The sequence below is a fragment of the Megascapheus bottae genome, chromosome 7 (genome assembly GCF_031878675.1).
Source record: "Megascapheus bottae isolate mThoBot1 chromosome 7, mThoBot2.hap1, whole genome shotgun sequence".
Lineage (NCBI taxonomy): Eukaryota > Metazoa > Chordata > Mammalia > Rodentia > Geomyidae > Megascapheus > Megascapheus bottae.
Window position 1 is genome coordinate 62,303,424 of NC_143515.1, and position 20,892 is coordinate 62,324,315.

At 38.9% G+C, this 20,892-nt stretch overlaps 1 protein-coding gene across 10 annotated transcripts in view; it reads right to left on the reverse strand.

Annotated features, from left to right (window-relative positions):
- Birc6 (baculoviral IAP repeat containing 6) overlaps positions 1-20,892 on the reverse strand; it is a 186,928-nt gene that overhangs the window by 24,332 nt on the left and 141,704 nt on the right. For all 10 annotated transcript variants that reach the window (XM_090337185.1, XM_090337184.1, XM_090337183.1 and 7 more), the window contains exons 64-66: positions 19,220-19,384; positions 17,135-17,303; positions 9,631-9,841 (exon numbers count right to left, since the gene is read on the reverse strand). In XM_090337185.1, coding sequence (XP_090193311.1) covers positions 9,631-9,841; positions 17,135-17,303; positions 19,220-19,384 — 545 coding nt within the window. The remainder of the gene's footprint in view (positions 1-9,630; positions 9,842-17,134; positions 17,304-19,219; positions 19,385-20,892) is intronic.

Sequence of the window (20,892 nt, forward strand, 5' to 3'; positions counted from 1 at the left end):
GCCCTGAGCTCAAGCCCAGGACTGGCAAAAAAAAAAAAAAGAATCTCACGGGGACTTTTCTGTATGGCTGGCTTCAATATGATCCTCAGATCGCAGCCTCCTGAGTAGCTAGGATTATAGCCGTAAGCCATCGGCGAGTGGCTTTGATTTCTTGGGGCTTGAACACAGGGCCTGAGCACTGTCCTTGGGCTTTTTCCTCAGGGCTAGCACTCTGCCAACTTATTTAAATCACAAATTGAGTTATAGTAATTTTAGTCCAGATTAAACATCATCCAACATAATAAAGTACTTCATGTTATCTATTGAGCATTCGAGGGGCCTCTTATTTCAGTCCTCACCATATTGCCCAGGCCATAGACAAAGAAAAGAAAGCAAAGCAAATGCTTACTCCATCTTACTAATATCAAGCAAAGACTGATGAACAATGGAATCTGCTAAAGGTCACTGAAAAAAGAAACTTCTAGGAAAAATATGGCACATTAAATGGTAGGAGAATGAGGTCTTCTTTTTTTTTTTTAAGCCAGTCCTGGGACTTGAACTCAGGACCTGAGCACTGTTGTTGGGCTTCTTCCTCAAGGGTACTGCTCTACCACTTGAGTCACAGCACCACTTCCAGCTTTTTTTTTCCTATATGTGGTACTGCAGAATGGAACCCCGGTCTTCATGCATGCTAGGCAAACACTCTACTACTAGGCTTAACTCCCAGCTCAAGAATGAATATGAGGAGCTGAGGTAAAAGGAAAAAGTAGAAAATGTTTTGATAATAGAAACCAAAGCATAAGGTCTAAAGTTAAATCTATTATTGCTTTGTTCCATGAAATCTAGGATATTTTTACAAAATAAGTTGTTTTAAAGTTCTCTGAACCTGGAAGAACCTTCGCAATAACTATGAAAACTGGCATTATCAAAAGATAAAAGAATCATTTATATGTGTCTTGGGCTGAAAGCAATTAAGGCTTTTTGATTGGCGGCAAATCCCTACATTAAATTTTTGGTAAAATTGTGTAATACTGAATTCATTATAAAACACAATTATTTAGCTACTAGAGTCCACAGGAAAATATTATACACAAAACAATCAATTTGTTCCTGCCTCTGAAACAGCAATGAACTGCTACATTTATTCAAAGGTAGAACCAAATTGCCATGGTTACACACACATACACACACACACACCCCTCTATTTCTAGCTTCGTGGTTGCTAATTGAGAGATAAGAGTCTCACAAACTTTCCTACTCTGGCTAGTTTAAAACTGATTCTCTAATCTCAGCTTCCTTTGTAACCAGAATTACAAGAGTGAGCTATGGCTACACTTTTGACTTCCATCTGAGATGATATAGGTAGGAGTGACCAACAAGACATAAATTTGACCAAGACTATGTGCAAACCTCAGTGGAATACATCCTTACCATGTGACTAATTCATAGGCAACAGAAGAAACTTTCACACAACACAGCTAACTACATTCATATTCAAGTGAAAATAGTACACATAAACTTTAAAGAATTAGGTAATCATGCTATAAATTCCTTTTTTAATACAATGGGTTTTTTAAATTTGTTTATGGTTTCAAACTTGTGATTACCCCATGCCTTAAAATCTTGAGTATTGGGACTCAAGTATGTATCCATCTGGCTCTTTTTTAGCAGTCCAAAATAAAATGTTTAAGAAACAGTCATAAAAGGGTAGAGGGGGCCAGGCGCTGGTAGGTCACTCCTGTAATCCTAGCTACTCAGGAGGCTGAGATCTAAGGATCATGGTTCAAAGCCACCAGCCCAGGCACAGAAGTCTATGATACTCTTATTTCCAATTAAGCCCCGAAAAGTAAAAATGGCACTGTGGCTCAAGGAGTAGGATGGTAACCTTGAGTTGAAATGCTCAGGATCAGTACCCAAGCCCAGAGTTCAAAACCCAAGGACCAACCAAAAAAAGAGGGGGAAAAAAAAAAGGTAGAGGGAGTATTTTTGTTTATTTCATAATACTGCTCTGCTGGGTGTGGGGGCTCGTGCCTATAATCCTAGCTACAAAGGAGGCTGAGATCTGAGGATCTCAGTTCCAAGCCAGTCTAGGCACTAAAGTCCTTGAGACTTTCATCTCTAATTAATCACAAGGACACCCAAAGTGACGCTGTGGCTCAAGGAGTGGAACATTAGCCTTGAGGTAAAGAGCTCAGAGATAGCACTCAGGCCCAGAGTCCAAGTCCCACAACTGACAAAAAATGAAAATAAAATAAACACTTCTCTACTGTATGACTGTATCAATTCTTCAATTTTTTTGGTAAAAGGAATTTCAAGCGATTGAATTAAAAGAGCAAGAAAATACAAAATTGCTTAACCTGCTTTACTTCTTATTTAGGCTGTACATTCACCAGCCAGCCAGTAGACGTAATGAGGCTTAGTCTACTTGGGCAATCTACCAATTATTAATTAGGTCAGCTAGAACGCAATGTGTTCATAGTAAAAATATGCTATCTTTTAATGTCCTAACACAGTTCTAAGGTTACTACCCTACCGTTTGAGCCACAACCCCACTTCCCATTTTCTAGTAACTAATTGGCAATAAGAGTCTCTTAATGCCTGGGCTGGTTTTGAACCTTGATCCTCAGATCTCAGCCTCCTGAGTAACTAGGATTACAGGTGTGAGCCACAGTACCTGGCTTCTAAAATAAATTCTTCAGACTGAAAAGTGAAAGGAAAATATCAGAAAATATATATAATTCACATTATTGTGTTTAACTTTCTAAGGTTATCAGAAAAAATAATTTTAGTTGAAATTATTCTTATGGAGTCTTTAACTCCTGTATAAAAATCATAAAATATTTCTCGTTTTCTATTTCTCCTTATTTTAAACCTGCTATACTAAAATAAATCCTTGTTAAAATTTTCATCTTAAAGAGAAAAACTCAAAACAAAATCTTGTTTTACAGGGCACTCATCCTTGTAATCTTAGCTACCCAGAAGACTGAGATCTAAGAAATGCAATTTGAAGCCAGTCCAGAAAAACAAATCAAAAAAACTTTTACCCCTAAACCACTGAAAAAGCTAGAAGTGAAGCTATGACTCAAGTGACATCAGACTTGAACAGAAAAGCTGAGTGAAAGTTAAGGCCCTGAGTTCTAATCCCAATATTGGGACCAGGAAGTTATTTTTACTTCAGTGTTAGCATATACAAACTGTACTTCCTTACCAACTACCTATGGCAGGGAGACAAAACATATGCCTAGGCTATTTTCAGTCTAAATTCCATATAAAGTAATAGCTGTAATTATGATTAAATAAACTTGTTAATAAGTATAAACAATTATATATTAGAACTTGTCCACAGTAAGGTAAATTGACTTATCCTTAAGAAACTAAGAAAGAAATGAGTAAAGCACAGAGGGTGAAACAAAAATATTATACTCATTAAGAAAAGAATATAGGGGGGTTGGGAATGTGACTTAGTGGTAGAGTGATTGCATGAAACCCTGGGTACAATTCCTCCGTAGCACATAAACAGGAAAGTCTAGAATTGGTGCAGTGGCTCCATTGGTAGAGTGCTTGCCTTGAGCACAGACAGGCTGAGGGACAGTGCCCAGGCCTGAATTCAAGCCCTAGGGGAAGGAACCCAGGGAGGGAGGAAGGGAGGAAGGGAGGAAGAGGGAGAAGGGAAAGGGGGGAGGGGAGGGGAAGAGAGAGAGGGGAAAAGGAAAGAGGAAATACTTCTATTTTCATTTTGGGTGTTGGTCTTAAAGGCTGGAACAAATGGCCAGCGCACTCTCCCTAAGCTTTTGTCCTCGGGGTTAGCTTGTTACCACCTGAACTAGGGCTCCACTTGCACTTCCATACTTCTATTTGTTAGTTGCCTAGGTCATAAGTGTGGCAGTTAAGAAAATCCATGTTCCCAGACTTTGATCTCTCATTCTTAGTATGAAATGAAAACACTGGGCTCATATATCAACAGACACCTAACTAAAGGTTGTCCTTGGCAAGTATGTAGTTTCAGTTACCCTTTGATACTTCTTTTTCTCAGGTCATAGGGCTTGAACTCTGGGCTCAGGTGCTGTCCCTGAGCTCTTCAGCTAAATGCTATCAACCTACCCCTTGAGCCATAGTGCCACTTCTGGTTTTCTGGTGGTTAAGTGAAAATAATAGTCTCATGGACTTTAGTGCTGGGGCTGGCTTTGAACTTGGATTCTCAGAGCTCAGCCTCCTGAGTAGCTATGATTACAGGTGTGAGCCACTGCACCCAACCTTTGATACTTCTTATGAAGGCTCCCCATCCCCCTGCTTTTTGGTAGGTTTGTAAGGCTTGAACTCAGGACTTAGGCACTGCCCTTGAGCTCTTTTGCTAGCCACAGCTCCACTGTTTGTAACAATTAGTATGTGTCTAGGATTTTCCTAACAGAGGAATACAATAGCTAAAAAGCTATGTACCTATGGCCATATATTATGAGGCTAAGCAAAATGATCTCCAGAATAGGGAAACAAGAGACTTATCCTTGTGGTTGCTGTTTTTAATGTACTATGTGGTTTCTTTACTTTTTTTGTTTCTGTTTGTTGTATCTGAGTTTGGTATCTGATATACCAAAGTTGAATTGGGTTAATTTGAATCAAGGAAGGAAAGAGGAAAAACAGATGTTGAGAACAATGACAAAGGATGAACCAGTGTAACAGTGATATTCATAGGACAATATGTTGGAAATGAACTTTACAACTTCGGAGGGGGTGGGGGACGTGGGAGAAAAACATGGGAATGGATAACCATGTCAAAGAAGGAAGGTACTTTCCTTATTAATGTAACAACCCTCTAAACATCACCCTGATAATAAAATAAATCTCATGTACTTGTCAGCCTGATTTGGAACCGAAAGCCTCAGATCTCAGCCTCCTGAGTAGCTGTTTTTAATTTTCTTTTCTTTTTTGAGATGTTTTTACTCTATAGCCCTAACTGGTCACTCAAGTTTCTTTAGCTTTAGCCTCACCTTCCCAGCACTACAACGTCAGCTGTACACCACTACACTGAGCTTGCAGAAGACTTTCACTCCCTCCCTCTCTTTAAGGAATTTACTTCGTCCCATACTCTGAAGGCCTAAATTTTAAGTTATTATATAAGCATCACTAAACTATGAAATGAATGAAGCCAGAAAATAATTTGGAATTAAAAAATATGAAAAATCAGTACTTCTTTTTTCTGCATAGGTAGGCAACTATTTTCCAAACCTAAGGGAATAGAAGTTTTCAAATTCTGGCCAACAAAGTGAATTTCACTTAAATTTAAAATCAGTGGTTTGACATAGATGTTTGGTATGGTAGTGCACAAATATGACTTTATTTTTATTAATTTGGAACTCCTTTTGATATTTTTTATTGGAACTGATTATTAAGATAACTTCTCTGAATTAAAGAGTATTATATATGCCAAAGAAGTTAAACAGAACCAATATTTAGAGCTTAACCAGCAATTTCCACATTTTTGTTTAAACAGTTTTAGCCGAACAAATAATGAAGAACTAGGCTGGGTATAGTGGTACACTCCTGAAATTCCAGAAATCAGGCAGGAGAGACAGAGAGATTTTGAGTTTGAGACCATTCCAGGCTAAACCACAAGCTACAGAAAACAGTAGGTGGTAAGAGAGGGTACTGGGAGAGTGAAGAAGTACATTAGACATATGAAATTCACAATGAACCTCACTGTTTGGTACAATTAATACAGGACAATAAAATCTCAATAGGATAAAACAAACGAAAAGTGCCTCAGAAGAAAGTGACACTCAGCAGTATATATAGAAAAAAATTTCACAATGCTATAAAGCTAATGTCAAAAAGGTCTCATTGTATACATTTAGAAACCTAGAGTTCAACCCCATGACTGACAAAAGAAACTTAAACTTCCTTTCTCACCATCTACCTAGCAGTACGGACATCTAAATCCAGGGATTCACAATTGCTAGGCTGATGTTCTAATATTTGAAACATGACCCTGGTCCTTTGTTTTGGCTATTTTTGAGATAGAATTACTCCTACTGCTTAAACTAATGGAGACCATAATCTTTCTAATTATGTTTCCTGCCAGAGTAGAGATAACAGGTATGCTCCATCTCTGTTGAGATGGAGTCTTGCCCAGTTAAACCTTCAACTGTGGTCCTCCCAATCTCAGCCTTTTGGGTACCTTGGATTGCAGCTGTTGAGTTACTATACCACTCTTAAACAATTTACTTTCTAAAGGCTACCCTAAGAATTAACACCTTACTCTTCAGTTCAAAATTGACAAGAAAACAATGGTGCTATGGCTCAAGTGGTAGAGTGCTAGCCTTGAGGAAAGCCAAGGATAGTACTCAGGCTCTCAGTTCAACCCCCAAGACTGGCTAAAAAGAAAAAAAAAAAATAGTGTCATTAAGTCCATAAGGTAATTTACTTGCTATCTCATAAGATAGCAAATACTCAACAATCACTTTTAAAAATTAAGATTTTTGTTTGTGTGTTTTGGTGCTATTAGTACATGCCTACACATACTTCCTAACTACAGTGGTAGGTGTGAACACCACACACAGAAGTAGGTTTTGAGATGGAAAAAAAATATCAATAATAACAACCTTATAAGAGCATTATATAAAGCAGTTGTCAAACTATAATGGGATAATTATTTTATTCGTAAAATATAATTATCATCAAGGAAATTCTAAAGTCTTATTTGAATAATGAAAATTAAGTGGCTTTTGAGACATTTGTATTTGTATTCACATCTATGTCTATTTATAATTACCTCAAATATCACATGGAATAGTAAATATGGTATTATAAAACTACAGGGTATTTATTATAAAACAAATACTTATGCCACTATGTCAAACCCAACATTTTCTCCTGCAATCATTCTTACTGAAGTCTTAGAATATACAGGATAATTCAGTAATATGGCTACAATATTAAATCTTTAGGTCTGTTCCCTGGAAAAAGTATAAAAAAAAAAAAAACTCAATTAGCTGGGTCTGGTGATTCACACCTATAATCCTAGCTACTCAGAGCTGAGAATCATGAGTCGAAGTCAGCCATGGCAGGAGAGTCCATGAGATTCTGATCTCAAACAACCAAAAAAGCCAGACCCGCTAGTCACCAGTGACTCACGCCTGCCCAGGTACTAAAGTCCATGAGACTTTTATCTCCAAATAATCATCAGAAAACTGGAAGGGGTGCCATGGCTCCAAGTGGTAGAGTGGGTAGCCTTGAACTAAAGAGCTCAGGAATAGGGCTCTGAGTTCAAGCCCCACAACCGACCAAAAAACAAACAAAGTCAGACCAGTAGCCTTAAGGACAAGAAGCTCAGGGACAGTGTTGAGGGCCTGGATTCAGGGCCCAGAACTGGTTTTTAAATTTAAAAAAAACCAAGCTACTAGCTGCTTAGGAGGCTGAAATCTGAGGATTGGGGTTCAAAGCTGATCCAGGCAGGGAAGTCCATGACTTTTATTTTCAAAGAACCACCAGAAAACTGGAGCACAAAAGTTCAGGACCTGAGTTCAAGCCCAACAACAAACAAAAAAATTTTAAAAGGTACTTAAAACAGCTATTAGGGTGATGAAGCCCAACATATGACAGACACATTTACAAACAAATTCAAGTGGGGTACCAACAGCTCGCCCATGTAATCCTAGCTACACAGGATTTATAGATCATAATTCAAAGCCACCAAGCAGGAAAGATGCTTATTTCCAAATACATGTCCAACAAGCCAGAAATGGAGTAGTGGCTCTGAGGGTAGAATGGTAGCTTTGAGCACAAAACCCCAGGGACAGCACTTATACCCTGGATTCAAGCCCCAGGAATGGCACAAAAACAAACAAAACTCAAAAGTTTTACAAATTTTCAATGTTTAGTTATAAGCTATTAATTATCATTTCAAATATAAAAGTATAAGGTACAGGAAATACCAAGATTCCAAGTAAAAGACATGGAAAATTCCAAACTTTGGTATGAAATTTCAAACAATAGTAGATTGATTGGCTTAGCAAACCATAAAAGAAAGTGAGAGGCCAGGAATTTGGACTAGTGATAGAGTGCTTGCCTAGCATGCACAAAGACCTGGGTTCAATGCCCCAGTACCACATATGTAGAAAAAGCTGGAAGTGGTGATGTGGCTCAAGTTGTAGAACTCTAGAACATTGCTCAGGCCTGACTTTAAGCCCCAGGACTGACCAAAAAAGGGGGACGCACCAAATATAACTTTATTCTCTTCTATATAACACTAAAAGTGTACTAACCAAGAAATGTCCCTTCCCATTTTGCTGCTCAAGTAACAGAATAGTACTAAGCTTTAGGGTTTGTTTGTTTTTTTTTTTCCTTTTTTTTGTTTTTTGTTTTAATTTTCTTTCAGATTTGAGTTTCACTATGCTGCACAGGCTATCCTTGAACTCCTGGGAACTCAAGGAATCCTGAGGATCTGGGACTATGCACACAGGCTACCCTGCTTAACAGATCATACAGTTTTTTATACCCCTTCTCTAACTTAGGATTCTCACTGCCTAGCAGTAAGTTATCAGCATTTGTTTTGTTTTGAAAGTACTGGGATTTGAGTTTAGAGCATGAACAGTATGCTACACCACTTGAGCCAAACTGTAAGTACAACTCACAACTATTAAATAACACGAGTATATAAAACCAATCTGACAAAGTGATTTGTCTTTCAAAGGTAAGCACAAAGATAAATCTCTGCCATTATTTGACCTATATTTTAAATTGAAATAACTCAGAACAGGGAAGGTAAATACAGTGCAAAGATGGGAACAATATTTGACTAAAAAGAACATTTTCTACATTATTCAAGTTCCTAATAAAAAAATCATTCATCAAATTTAAGTCAAAATTAATTTAAAATGTCAACTGTTCCACCTACAATTCTATTGTAGTTCCAATGAACAAATGCTAAAACTTGAGTTCGCAGAAAAGTTATACATAAAAGTCCACAAATCTACAAATTTGACTTCTAAAACGTTATCCTGTGGAGATTTCTTTTCTTCTTTTTTGGCCAGTCCTCAGGGCCTGAGCACTGTCCCTGGGCTTTCTCAAGGCTAGAGCTCTACCACTTACGGCTTTTTCTATGTATGTAGTACCGAAGAATCGAACCTGGGTCTTCATGCATGCTAGGCAAGCACTCAACCACTAGGACAAACTCCTGGCCCTCCTGTGGAGATTTCCATAAGCCTCAAAAAAAGTCTGAGTCTATGGTAAACTGAAGGTAACCTACATACCATTCACTAATAAATGGTGAAATACTTATATAACATCTCTATACAACACACAACTAGAGAACAATGGCAATGACATGTGTTTACTGACATTGAAAGGTGTCTCTGACATCACTACTCCATGAAATTAGCATCTATTTGCACAGCAAGTACAAAGTATTTGCATTTTAAAAGAATATCACTAACTACAGATATCAGAGGAGTTACCGTGAATATAGACAGACACCTTTTCTTTGCACAGGGTGTAGGGGGAAGGGAGGGAAAGAGAGGAGAGAGAGGGACAGAGAGAGATCTATGTGTACAAAAGTGTTAAAAATAGTATGTGTCAATGAAAAAAAAATCCTCCAGAGAACCATTTTAAAAATAACTGTTAAAGACACAGTCAGGAGGAGCAATTTAAAAACAGTACCTTAAGCGGTTGGTATAGGTATCAACACACGTCTTCATTTTGGCCAATAATGTACCAACAGAAGTTTGACACTCTGTTTGTTCTTCCTCGTCTTCACCATTTTCTGTCGAAAGAGGCAACAGTAGTGGCACCATAGATGTACAAGAAGCAATCGCCCGAAGCAATTCCAATAGGGCACGATATAATGGCACATGTCTTGCCATATCCAGAACTGTAGGAGAAGAGTACAAGAACAAAATGAGAAAACATTCACCACAAGAGTGAGCCCACATAAGCCAGGTGCTGGTGGCTCAAGCCTATAATCGTAGCTACGTAAGGTAGCTGAGATCTGAAGATGGAGGTCCAAAGCCAACTGAAACAGGAAAGTCTGAAAGATTCTTATTTCTATTAAACTACTTAGAAAAGGCAGGAAGTGCTAGTATGGCTGAAGTGGCTGAGTGCTGACCTTGAGCAAAAGGAGCACAGGGACAGCTTCCAGGCTCAAAGTTCCCAGGACTGATAAAACAACAACAACAGCAGCAGCAGCAGATGAGTAAGCCCATAGCAACACAGATTCTACCTAGCACTTGAGTTTGTTGGTTACCAACTTGCAAAAACTATTAGAGGCACATAATGCTAGGTATAGTATATACCTAGTATATATGACTACATAGCACAAATAATATAGCAGCAAATAATACTGAAAGCATGATGTATCTATGCATACATGTATATACAGACACTTATAGATTTGGTATTTTTCTCCACTTATGAAACAAGGTCTCACTAATAACTCATGCTGACCTAGGTCATGTCATCTTTCTTCTTTTTGGAGTAATGGGTTGAATGCGCACTGCAAACTCTAGGGAGTGCAAAGCGGGAGCTGGGCAGTGGGTGCCTGGGGCCAGTGAGAACACTAGGGCAAGCTCCCAGTAGGACATACCCCTCTTTCCTCTCCCCCCTTTATTCTGTTACACAAGAATTATAGGTCTAAAGTTTGTAAAAAGTCTATTTTGGATATTTAGTAAGATATGTTTATGAATCAAGAGAATATTGAGAAAATGGGTCTTTTAGCCAATATGATCTAAACACTCAATGCAGTCCAGAGTAAAATCTCAATGACATTTTTCTCAGAAAAAGAAATTCTAATTCTAAATTCTAAAATTTATATGAAAGTAGAAAACATCCCTAACAGCCAAACAAATCCTAAGCAAAAAGAGGAATGCAGTAGGTAGGCATTAGATAAGTACCACAGCAGCAAAATTAAGTCACACAGACCAATGAAATAGAAGCCCCAGAAATAAACACACACAACTATAACTATCTAAGTTTTGACAAAGGTACCAAAAAGCATACATTAGAAAAGACAGGTTTTTCAATAAATAGTACTAAGAATGATAGAAGAATACAGAAACTGAATCCCCATCTCTCAGTACAAATATTCAAAATAGATCAAAGAACTAATGTAAGTCTGAGACTCTGAAACCATTAGAGTAAATCTTTACCTTATCTTATTGTACCTTACTTTCTAGGTAAAGAAAGACAATTTAGCTAACATGATTATCTACCAAGTCAAAACAGCTATTTAACAGACAAACTGCTTGAGTATCTGCCAGGTACTGACACTGGTCTTGGGAATCAAAATACATACAAGAAAAAATAAGATAAATACAATGTTTAACCAGGCACAATAATCCTGTAATCCTAGCTACATAGAAGGCTGAAATCTGAGGATCACAGTTCAAAACACACTAGAAGTCTGTGACACTCTTATTTCCAATTAATCACCAGAAAACTGGAAGTGGTGCTGTGGCTCCAGGGGTAAGGTGGTAACCTTCAGCTGAAGAGCTCAGGGACAGTGCCCAGGCCCAGAGCTCAAGAAAACAACAACAAAAACAAAACAAACAAAAAACAATGTTTTGCTAATAAACAAATCTTTTCTAGTTATCTGCAAAAATAGAGGGTGCTCTAAGTCACTATCCTCATATGCTTTAACTCTATGCTATGATGAACATTCTTCACTTATTCTGTACCTGGATACTTTTCCTTAAAAGACATCTCTGTACACTTTTGACTTCTAGCCTTGTAAAACATACATGTACACTTTCAACTATTTTGTTTTCCCTTCTTTTCTTTACCAAAACCTGGTTCTTCTCTTAGGAAACTCCTTCCCTTCCCCTGTTTCTGTACACACATACATAATATCTTTCTCCTTCTTCCTCCTCCTCCTCCTCCTCCTCCTTCTTCTTCTTCCCCTCCCTCCCTCTCTCTCTCTCTCCTCTCCCTCTCCCTCTCCCGCCCCCTCTCCCTCTCTCTTTTACAGGCCTGGGGCTTGAACTCAGGGCCAGAGCACTGTCCTAGGACACTTTTTGCTCAAGGCTAGTACTCTGCCACTTGAGCCACACATACATAATATCTGTATTTTCTTTCTTTCTTTCTTTTTCAGGCCTGGGGCTTGAACTCAGGGCCTGGGCACTGTCCTAGGACACTTTTTGCTCAAGGCTAGTACTCTGCCACTTGAGCCACAGTACCACTTCTTGCTTTTTCTGAGTATGTGGTACCAAGGAATCAAACTCAGGGATTCGTACATGCTAGGCAAGTACTCTACCACTAGGCTATACTCCGAGCCCATGATACATATATTCTTAAAACTTCATGGATTTCAGAGTGGTATTCAAAGTTCCAATTACAATTGTTCATTAGCTTATTTCCTTAAGTACAATGAGATTTGTTTCAAATTTTTAGACCTGTGCAATTGGGTATGAATTTATGATTTTTATTTCTACCTGTACAACCCTTTTGTCCCATTATGTCAGCTTCCTTTTCATCCTTGCCAATATAAGACCTTCTGTAATATGAATATTACCAAGCCAGCTTTTAATTGATTAGTATTTGTATTTACATTCTTTCTCAATTTTTTTTCTTTTTGGGGGTGGGTTGTAGGGCTTGAATCTGGACCTGGACACTGTCCACTTTAAGCCAGTTTCACTCTTGGTTTTCTGGTGGTTAATTGGAGACAAGAGTCTCATGGACTTCTGTGCCCAGGCTACCTTAGAACCATGATCCTCAGATCTCAGCCTCCTGAGTAGCTAGAATTATAAATGTGAGCCACCAGTCCCCGGGCATCCTTTCCTACACTATGTTTAAGCCATCATTACCATAGTTCATTGGATTTCACCATATATATAGTTAGCTTTTTGAAGTCTAATCTGTAAATGTTTCTCTTTAAACCATTTCTATTTATTTTCTGAAAGGATATACACTTCCATACTCTGAAAACAGCACTAAAAAGATAAAAATCCGTAATACTATGAGCATAGCACCAAGTTAATGGCAAGTAATTTAACACGAATGCCCTCATAAACAGTGTACCATTATTTACTAATTTATATATGTGTTTATGTGTGTATGTACATGCACACTTTTGAGCCAATCCCAAGACTTCAATCCATGGCCTCAGTGATGTTACTGAGCTGTTATTTTTACTCAAACTAACACTCTACTAGTTTTATCAGAGCTCCACTTCCAGCTTTTTGCCAACTAATTAGAGGAGAGTTTCATAACCTTTTCTGCCAGGCTTCAAACCAAGATTCTCAAACCTCAGTGACCTGTGTAGGTAGGCTTACAGACTAAGTCATGATGACCTGGCTCAAATTCTAAAATAAAATAAAATAATTGCTGGGCACCTAATTACTCAAGAGGCTGAGATCTCAGTCCAGGCACAAAAAGGTTGGGAGACTATTATCTCCAATTAACCACCAGAAAATCAGAAGTAGTGTTGTGGCTCAAGTGGCTCAGAGTGCTAGACTTGAGCTGAAGAGCTCAGGGACAGCACCTAGGTGGTGTTCAAGCTGACTGACCCGCCCCCCCGCCCTGAAAAAAAAATTTTTTTTAAATGAGATGAAGGGAATAGCCTAAAGTAACACTTTTGGCCTGATATCATTCAAACATTCCAAGCGGTCGAACAATATCTCCATCTAGAGATCAGTAGAATAACTACAAGCTCACTAAATATAAATGTGAACTATACAGAACAAAAATGATCGTGGATCAATAAATGCAGCTTTCAGAATTACATGATCATGACAAGTGGAAGTAAAAATGTTGACATGCCATCCTAGCTACTCAATAGGCTGAAATCTAAGGATCATGTTTCAAAACCAGATCAGACAGGAAGATCATAAGACTACAATTAACCAGCAAAAACTTGTAATGGAGCTAGAGCTCAAATGGTAGAGCACTAGCTGTGTGTAAAAAAATCTTAGGGACAGAATCCAGGCCCTGAGATCAAGCCCCAGAATGGATACTTAAAGGGGGCGGGGGGGAGGTAAAAGGGAGTATGGCCTAGTAGTAGAGCACTTGCATGAAGCCCTGGATTTGATTCCTCATTACCACATACAAAGAAAGAGCCAGAAGTAGTGCTGTGGCTCAAGTGGTATAGCTCTAGCCTTGAGAAATGCCTAAGGACAGTGCTTAGGCTCTGAGTTCAAGGCCCAGGACTGGCCAAAAAAAAAAAAAAAAAAAACAACTTAAGAAGATCCTCATCATTAATTTTTCTCTTAATGCAAATTTTAAAACAAAAATAATATTGGAGACAATGAAGATAAAATATTCTATTCTAAAAAGTGATCAATAATTATATGTTTAAACAACTATTTGAAACTATTACTTTAAAACTGTTTTCCTATTGTTTCATGTAGTATTTTCTCTGTATATGCTGGCAACAGGGCTTAAACCCAGTGTCTGTGCGCTGCCCCTGAGCTTTTGTACTCAAACCTGGTGCTCAATCATTTTAAGCCACAATACCACTAATTGGCTTTTTGGTAGTTAATTGGAGATAAAAGTGTCACAGACTTTCCTACCCAGACTTGTTCTGAACTGTGATCCTACCATCTCAGTTTCTTGAGTAGCTAGGATTACAGGCATGAGTCACTAAAGCTGGGCTTGGCACTATTTTTCATATCAACTTTCTTTCATAGCTTATTAAATTATGTTGCTGGAATAAAAGTCTAAAATACTGTTTGTTATCTACTGTTGGCAAACAAAGTTGTGTTTTATTCAAAGTACAAAAATCTTGCTTGGAAGCTGGATGAGGTAGAAGTGGGACTTGGCTCAAGGGTAGGGCAGTAGCCTGGAGCTAAAGAGCTCAGGGACAGCGCTCAGGCTGAGTTCATGCCTCATCACTCACTCACACACACACACATACACACACACACACACAAAAGCAACAGCAACAAACTTGCTTGGCATGAAGATCTAGATACATTAACAAAAACAAAAAGACCCATAAAATTTGAGATTAAAAAAAAAAAAAAACTGAAAACAAAACACCAAGCAGGGCACAGGGGCTCACGCCTATAATCCTAGCTACTCAGGAGGGTGAGATCTGAGGATCTTAGTTCAAAATACCATGAGACTCTTATCTACGATTAATCATTAGAAAACGGGAAGTGGGGTGGTGACTCCAGGGGTAGCATAATAGCCTTGAACTGAAGAGCCTTGAGCTGAAGAGTTTCAAGGACAGCACCCAGGCCCAGAATTCAAGCCCCACGACCAAAACTAAAAATAAAAATAAAAAAATCCGGGGCCGGGAGTTTGGCCTAGTGGTTAAAGTGCTTGCCTAGGATGCATGAAGACCCGGGTTGGATTCCTCGGTACCACATACATAGAAAAAAGCCGGAAGTGGTGCTGAGGCTCAAGTGGTAGAGCTCTTGCCTTGAGAAAGTCCAAGGACAGTGCTCGGGCCCTGAGCTTAAGCCCGAGACCGGCAAAAAAAAAAAAAAAAAAAAAAAAAAAAAAATCCCATGGTTTTTTTTTGTTTTGTTTTTGTTCTTTCTTTCTTTCTTTTTTATTTATTTTTGCCAGTCCAGGAGCTTGAACTATGGGCCTGAACGCTCTCCTTGGGCTTTCTCAAGGCTAGAGCTTTACCACTTGAGCCATAGCACCATTTCCAACTTTTTTCTGTGTATGTGGTATCAAGGAACCAAACCCAGTATTCGTGCATGCTAGGCAAGGACTCTACCAGTAGGCTAAATTCCTGCCCCGCCCCTCTTTTAGCTTGTGATGCAAACATGCATTCGTTTTACTCACAAAATAGCCTGGTCTGCTAAAACAATATAAACAGCATGTTCACCAGCAGGATGCTGGCTACAGGCAGGGACCCCTGGGTACCCACCCCCACTGGCAAGGGACCACGTCAAAAAGCCCTTTTTTTCTGCTACAATTAGCAAGGCGGAAATCAAAGGGCTTATTTTCTTTTCTCTAAGGGAAGAAGCAAAGATCAGAAATATCTAGACATGGTCTTAGTGAATTAATGAATAGAATTTTCATTTAACAGAATTATCACTATCAGGGTAGGGGGTCTGAGTCAGGGTGATGGGTACAGCACGGTTAGCCTGAGCTCAAGGGGTCAGGAGGGATGCTGCCCTGGCCAGCTCAGCCTGACAGCTCTGCACACATAGATGGACAGAGGGGCATCTATACAGTGCCATCAACCTTCTCTTATAAACATGAGTGGATTCTCCTGGCAACCATGCACTATTTTCATGGTCAGAAAGAATCAAAGGAAGTTTAAATGAGGGTGGAGTTAAACTGTACTAAATTACAGTAATGCTTATTAGTAACTAGATTTCAAAACCTAACAAAAATTTTACATTCTCTACACAAACACAGCATCTTCTGCAAAGACATGACATTGAAACAGGAAGGAGACTAATTGTCCATTCTTTTCCTAGGAAGTCTCAGTACTTTAGAGATTCATCTTTACCTCTTAAGATTTTTCTTTTTTGTTGTTCTGCTTATGAAATAGCACAACACTGGTTCAAAGCCAGTGGGGGCAGGACAGTCCCTGAGACTTATCTCCAAATAAACACCAGAAAACTGAAGTGGGGCTAGTGCACAAAGTGGTAGAGTGCTAGGCCTAAATGAAAAGGGATGGTGCCTAGGCCCTGAGTTCAAGCCCTACACTGACAAAACAGGAGAAAAAATTAAAATCTATTCATTAGATAGCTAAGATCATTATGCAGAACATATTAAAATAAACAAACTCAGGGTACAAGGATGGTAGGTAGTACATGCGTATAATCCTAGTTATGTGGGAGACAAAGATAGGAGATCACAATTGAAAGTTGGGGGGGAAGGTGTGTGGAGCTAGAGAGGATAATAGTAAGTAACATATCATCACAATGAACAAGCCAAGTATGGTAAAAACACACCTGTACTATTTAGCTATGTGGGAGGCATAGGTAAGAAGCATGGTTCAAAGTGGGCTTCAGAAAAACTGTGAGTCTGTATAAATAACAAAAATTTTAAATCAGTAAATTTTAAATTTTAATAAAAGTAAAAAGAACTAGGGATGTATTTTAGGTTGAAGAGTATTTGTCTAACTAAGATCCTGGGCTCATAGTTTAGTGCCACCAAAGATAAAATATTACTTGACTTTACTACTAAAAAGGTAAAACAAAAAAATGTATGAACAAAATGTTTGCCCATCAAGATATTTCATAGGAGTAATACGGTGATTTACCAGAGTCATTCCGTAAGTACGAGGACATGGCTGGAATAAGGCAGGACTGGCTGAGAAGTTCAAGAAGCACAGAAGGCAAGGCATTGCTGTTCTGTCCTCTACTCTCAGGAGATGTTGAAGTTTCTCCATTTACTGCACCACTCACAGGATTTATGTAACTTGCAAGAACCTAAAAACAAAAATTGTTGTAAGTTGTATTTTAGCTTCATATAGATTAAAGGTCTATACTTTACAAGACACTCAATCTCAACACTCAAAAAGAGGCTCATGGGGCCGGGAGTTTGGCCTAGTGGTTAAAGTGCTTGCCTAGCATGCACGAAGACCCGGGTTCGATTCCTTGGTACCACATACATAGACAAAAGCCGGAAATGGTGCTGAGGCTCAAGTGGTAGAGTGCTTGCCTAGCATGCATGAAGACCCGGGTTCAATTCCTCGGTACCCCACATACATAGCAAAAAGCCAGAAGTGGTGCTGGGGCTCAGGTGGTAGAGCTCTAGCCTTGAGAAAGTCCAAGGACAGGGCTCAGGCCCTGAGCTCAAGCCCAGGACTGGCAAAAAAAAAAAAAAAAAAAAAGAGGCTCATGCCTGTAATCCTAGCTATTCATGAGGCTGAGATTTGAGGATCATGGTTCAAAGCCAGCCTGGGCATAAAAAGGCCAGGAGATTCTTATCTTCAATTAACTACCAGATAAGCAAAAGTGGTGCTGTGGCTCAAAGTGGTAGAGCACTGGACTTGAGCTAAAGAACTCAAGGACAGAGCCCGGGTGCAGAGTTCACACTCCACTACTGAACAAAAAAGGCCACAACAACAAAAAACAAACGAACAAAATATCTACTATCCAATGAATGATGCTGTACGTTTTCTTTTTTTTGTTTTGTTTTATTTTGGTTTTTTTTTTGCCAGTCCTGGGCTTAAGCTCAGGGCCTGACCACAGTCCTTGGATTCTCTCAAGGCTAGAGCTCTACCACGTGAGCCTCAGCACCACTTCCAGCTTTTTTCTATATGTGGTACCGAGGAATCAAACCCGGGTCTTCATGCATGCTAGGCAAGCACTTTAACCACTAGGCCAAACTCCCGGCCCCAATACTGTATGTTTTACAAAGGAATTTTCTGCCTACATTTTCAAAACAGAAAGATGTTCTATCTAAAAGTACTGCTTATAAAATATTTGTTCCTTATATATAACCACACAGAGAAGCACTCAAAGGACAAAGACTGAAAAAAGCACTTCTGGCATTATTTATGATTTCCATTTAGCTTATAATTTTGAGGACACAAGCACCTTTGAAAATTAAAGAAGAATGATCATATCTAGAATTGTATAAAATAATTGCATAAAATAATACTCAAGCTGGGTGCCAGTATCTCACACTTGATACTCAGGAGGCTGAGATCTGAAGATCTCAGTACAAGGCCAGCCCAGGCATGAAAGTCTGTGAAAATCTTATCTCCAATTAACTACCAGAAAACCGGAAGTGGCACTGTGGCTCAAGTGGAAGTGTACTAGCCTTGAGCAAAAGAAGCTTAGGACAGTGCAGAAGCCCTGAGTTCAAGCCCCAGGACTGGCAAAAAAAAAAAACCAAAAAACTGACTTCCATTAGCCCACCTAGGAATTAAGGCTAAACTTTTCTTCATGCATCTTTCCTCATTTCTGTTCTAAAAGACTTTCAAATCCTGGCTCAATTTGCTTGATTCAAGAAATACAGAATAAACCAAGTTTCGGTTGCTCATGCCTGTAATAATAGCTACTCAGGAGGCTGAGATCTGAGGATCAGAGTTCAAAGTCAACCCTGGCACTAAAGTCCATGAGACTCTTCTCCAATTACCCACCAGAAAACCAAAAGTGGTGCTGTGGCTCAAGAGATAGCATGTATTTAGCATGTATAAGACTTAGGGAAAAGATTAGAAGTGAAAGCACAACCTTTGTCCCATAATAACTTAGAATGTACTGGGAACCAGGATCAAAAGTGAGCACGAAGTAACTGAAAATGAATTATATACATCATCATCAATTAAAAATATAACATAAATCTGTATGAAATAATTTATTATCAAAGATAATACCAATGCAACATACATACATACCTGCAGAAGACAGGTGACATGTTCTTCTTCCAGTCTCTGTTTAGTTAAGGCCTGTTCCACATCCCACCCAGAAGCTGTAGAACCTGTTCCAAAGCCAGTCCCTTTGGCCCAGTATAGCTGTTGTTCTTCAGTTGATGTAGGGTTATGAGAGCTTGACACCTGTGGCTTGTAATAGTAATAATAAAAAAATTATTACAAACTGGTATTCATTAAAACCTGGACTATCAAATAACTGTTGGCTTAGCAAGCAAACACACACACACACACACACACACACACACACACACACACACACACACACACACACACACACGCGCGCGCGCGCGCGCGCACTCTCTCTCCAAAGAAAAAAAACTGTTAATTACAGAAGAACTGTCAATAAATGTTCTGCCCAGGAGGACTTTGAAAGTGATCCTCTAGGTCTTAGATTCTTACGTAACTAGGAATATAGGTACAATCTACTGGCTCCTGGATGTAAGAACCATTTCTGATTTGTGATGAAGAAGCACTCCTTTAAATCAACTGTGCTTTTTATAAAGTGTAACCCATTGAGATGGCGTGACCCATTTTGGCCAGTGCTGTCCAGAAACCATGATCCTTCTGATTTTTGCCTGCCAAGTGGCTAGGATTACAAGCAAGAGTCAACAGCACTGGTCGCTAGTTTTCTTACTGCACTGTAGGGTTAGTATAGTTAGCAATAATGTACTGTGTATCTCAAATTATCTAAAAGAGCGAGATTGAAGGCTCTTATTACAAAGAAATGGCAAGGCAGCATATATGCTAATTACCATGACTAGATCATAACATAATCTATTACTGAAACGCTGCCTCAAGTCCCACAAATATATCCAATTATATATCCATCCTTCCATCCTTACTTTTTTTTTTTTTTAAACCAGTCCTGAAGCTTTGAACTCAGGGTACAGGCATTGTCCTTAGACACTTTTTGCTCAAGGCTAACACTCTGCCACTTGAATCACAGCACCACTTCCAGATTTTTCTGAGAATGTAGTATGGAGGACTCAAACCCAGGGCTTCATGCATGCTAGGCAAGCACTCTATCACTAGGCTACACTCGAGGCCTTATGTATCAATTTATAAAAGTTCGATTTCTAATTTGGTTGCTTCTCTAACTATTGGCTAGTGCTGATTAAATAAGGACATTGATTTTTGTTTTCTATAAGCAGGTATTAAATAAATATTTTACATGGTACATATTTAGACTTATCCCCATAAAATTAATTTTGGGTTGTACAACACAAAATTTAAAGATTCACTTTAGCTGGGTATGGTGGCTCATGCCTATAGTCCTAGCTACTCAGGCTGTGGTCTGAGGATCAAGTTTCAAAGCCACTCAGGGCATAAAAGGGCCTGACACTCCAATTAACCTCTAGAAAAAAGGAAGTGGGACTTGGTTCAAGGGTAGAATGGTAGCCTTGAGTTGAAGGACTCAGGGACAGTATACAGGCCAAGTTCAATCCCATAACTCACCAAAAAATAAATAAATAAATAAGATTCACTTTAGGTCAATACACTTATTACATACTGATACTGGACTCCATAAAGTTGTTATATATATATTTGTACAAGTAAAGTAGATTCAAAGTGAGTTTTAATATAAGCTAATATACATTTACTCCACATTTCTGTCTTTGAAACTGCCTCTAGTACCC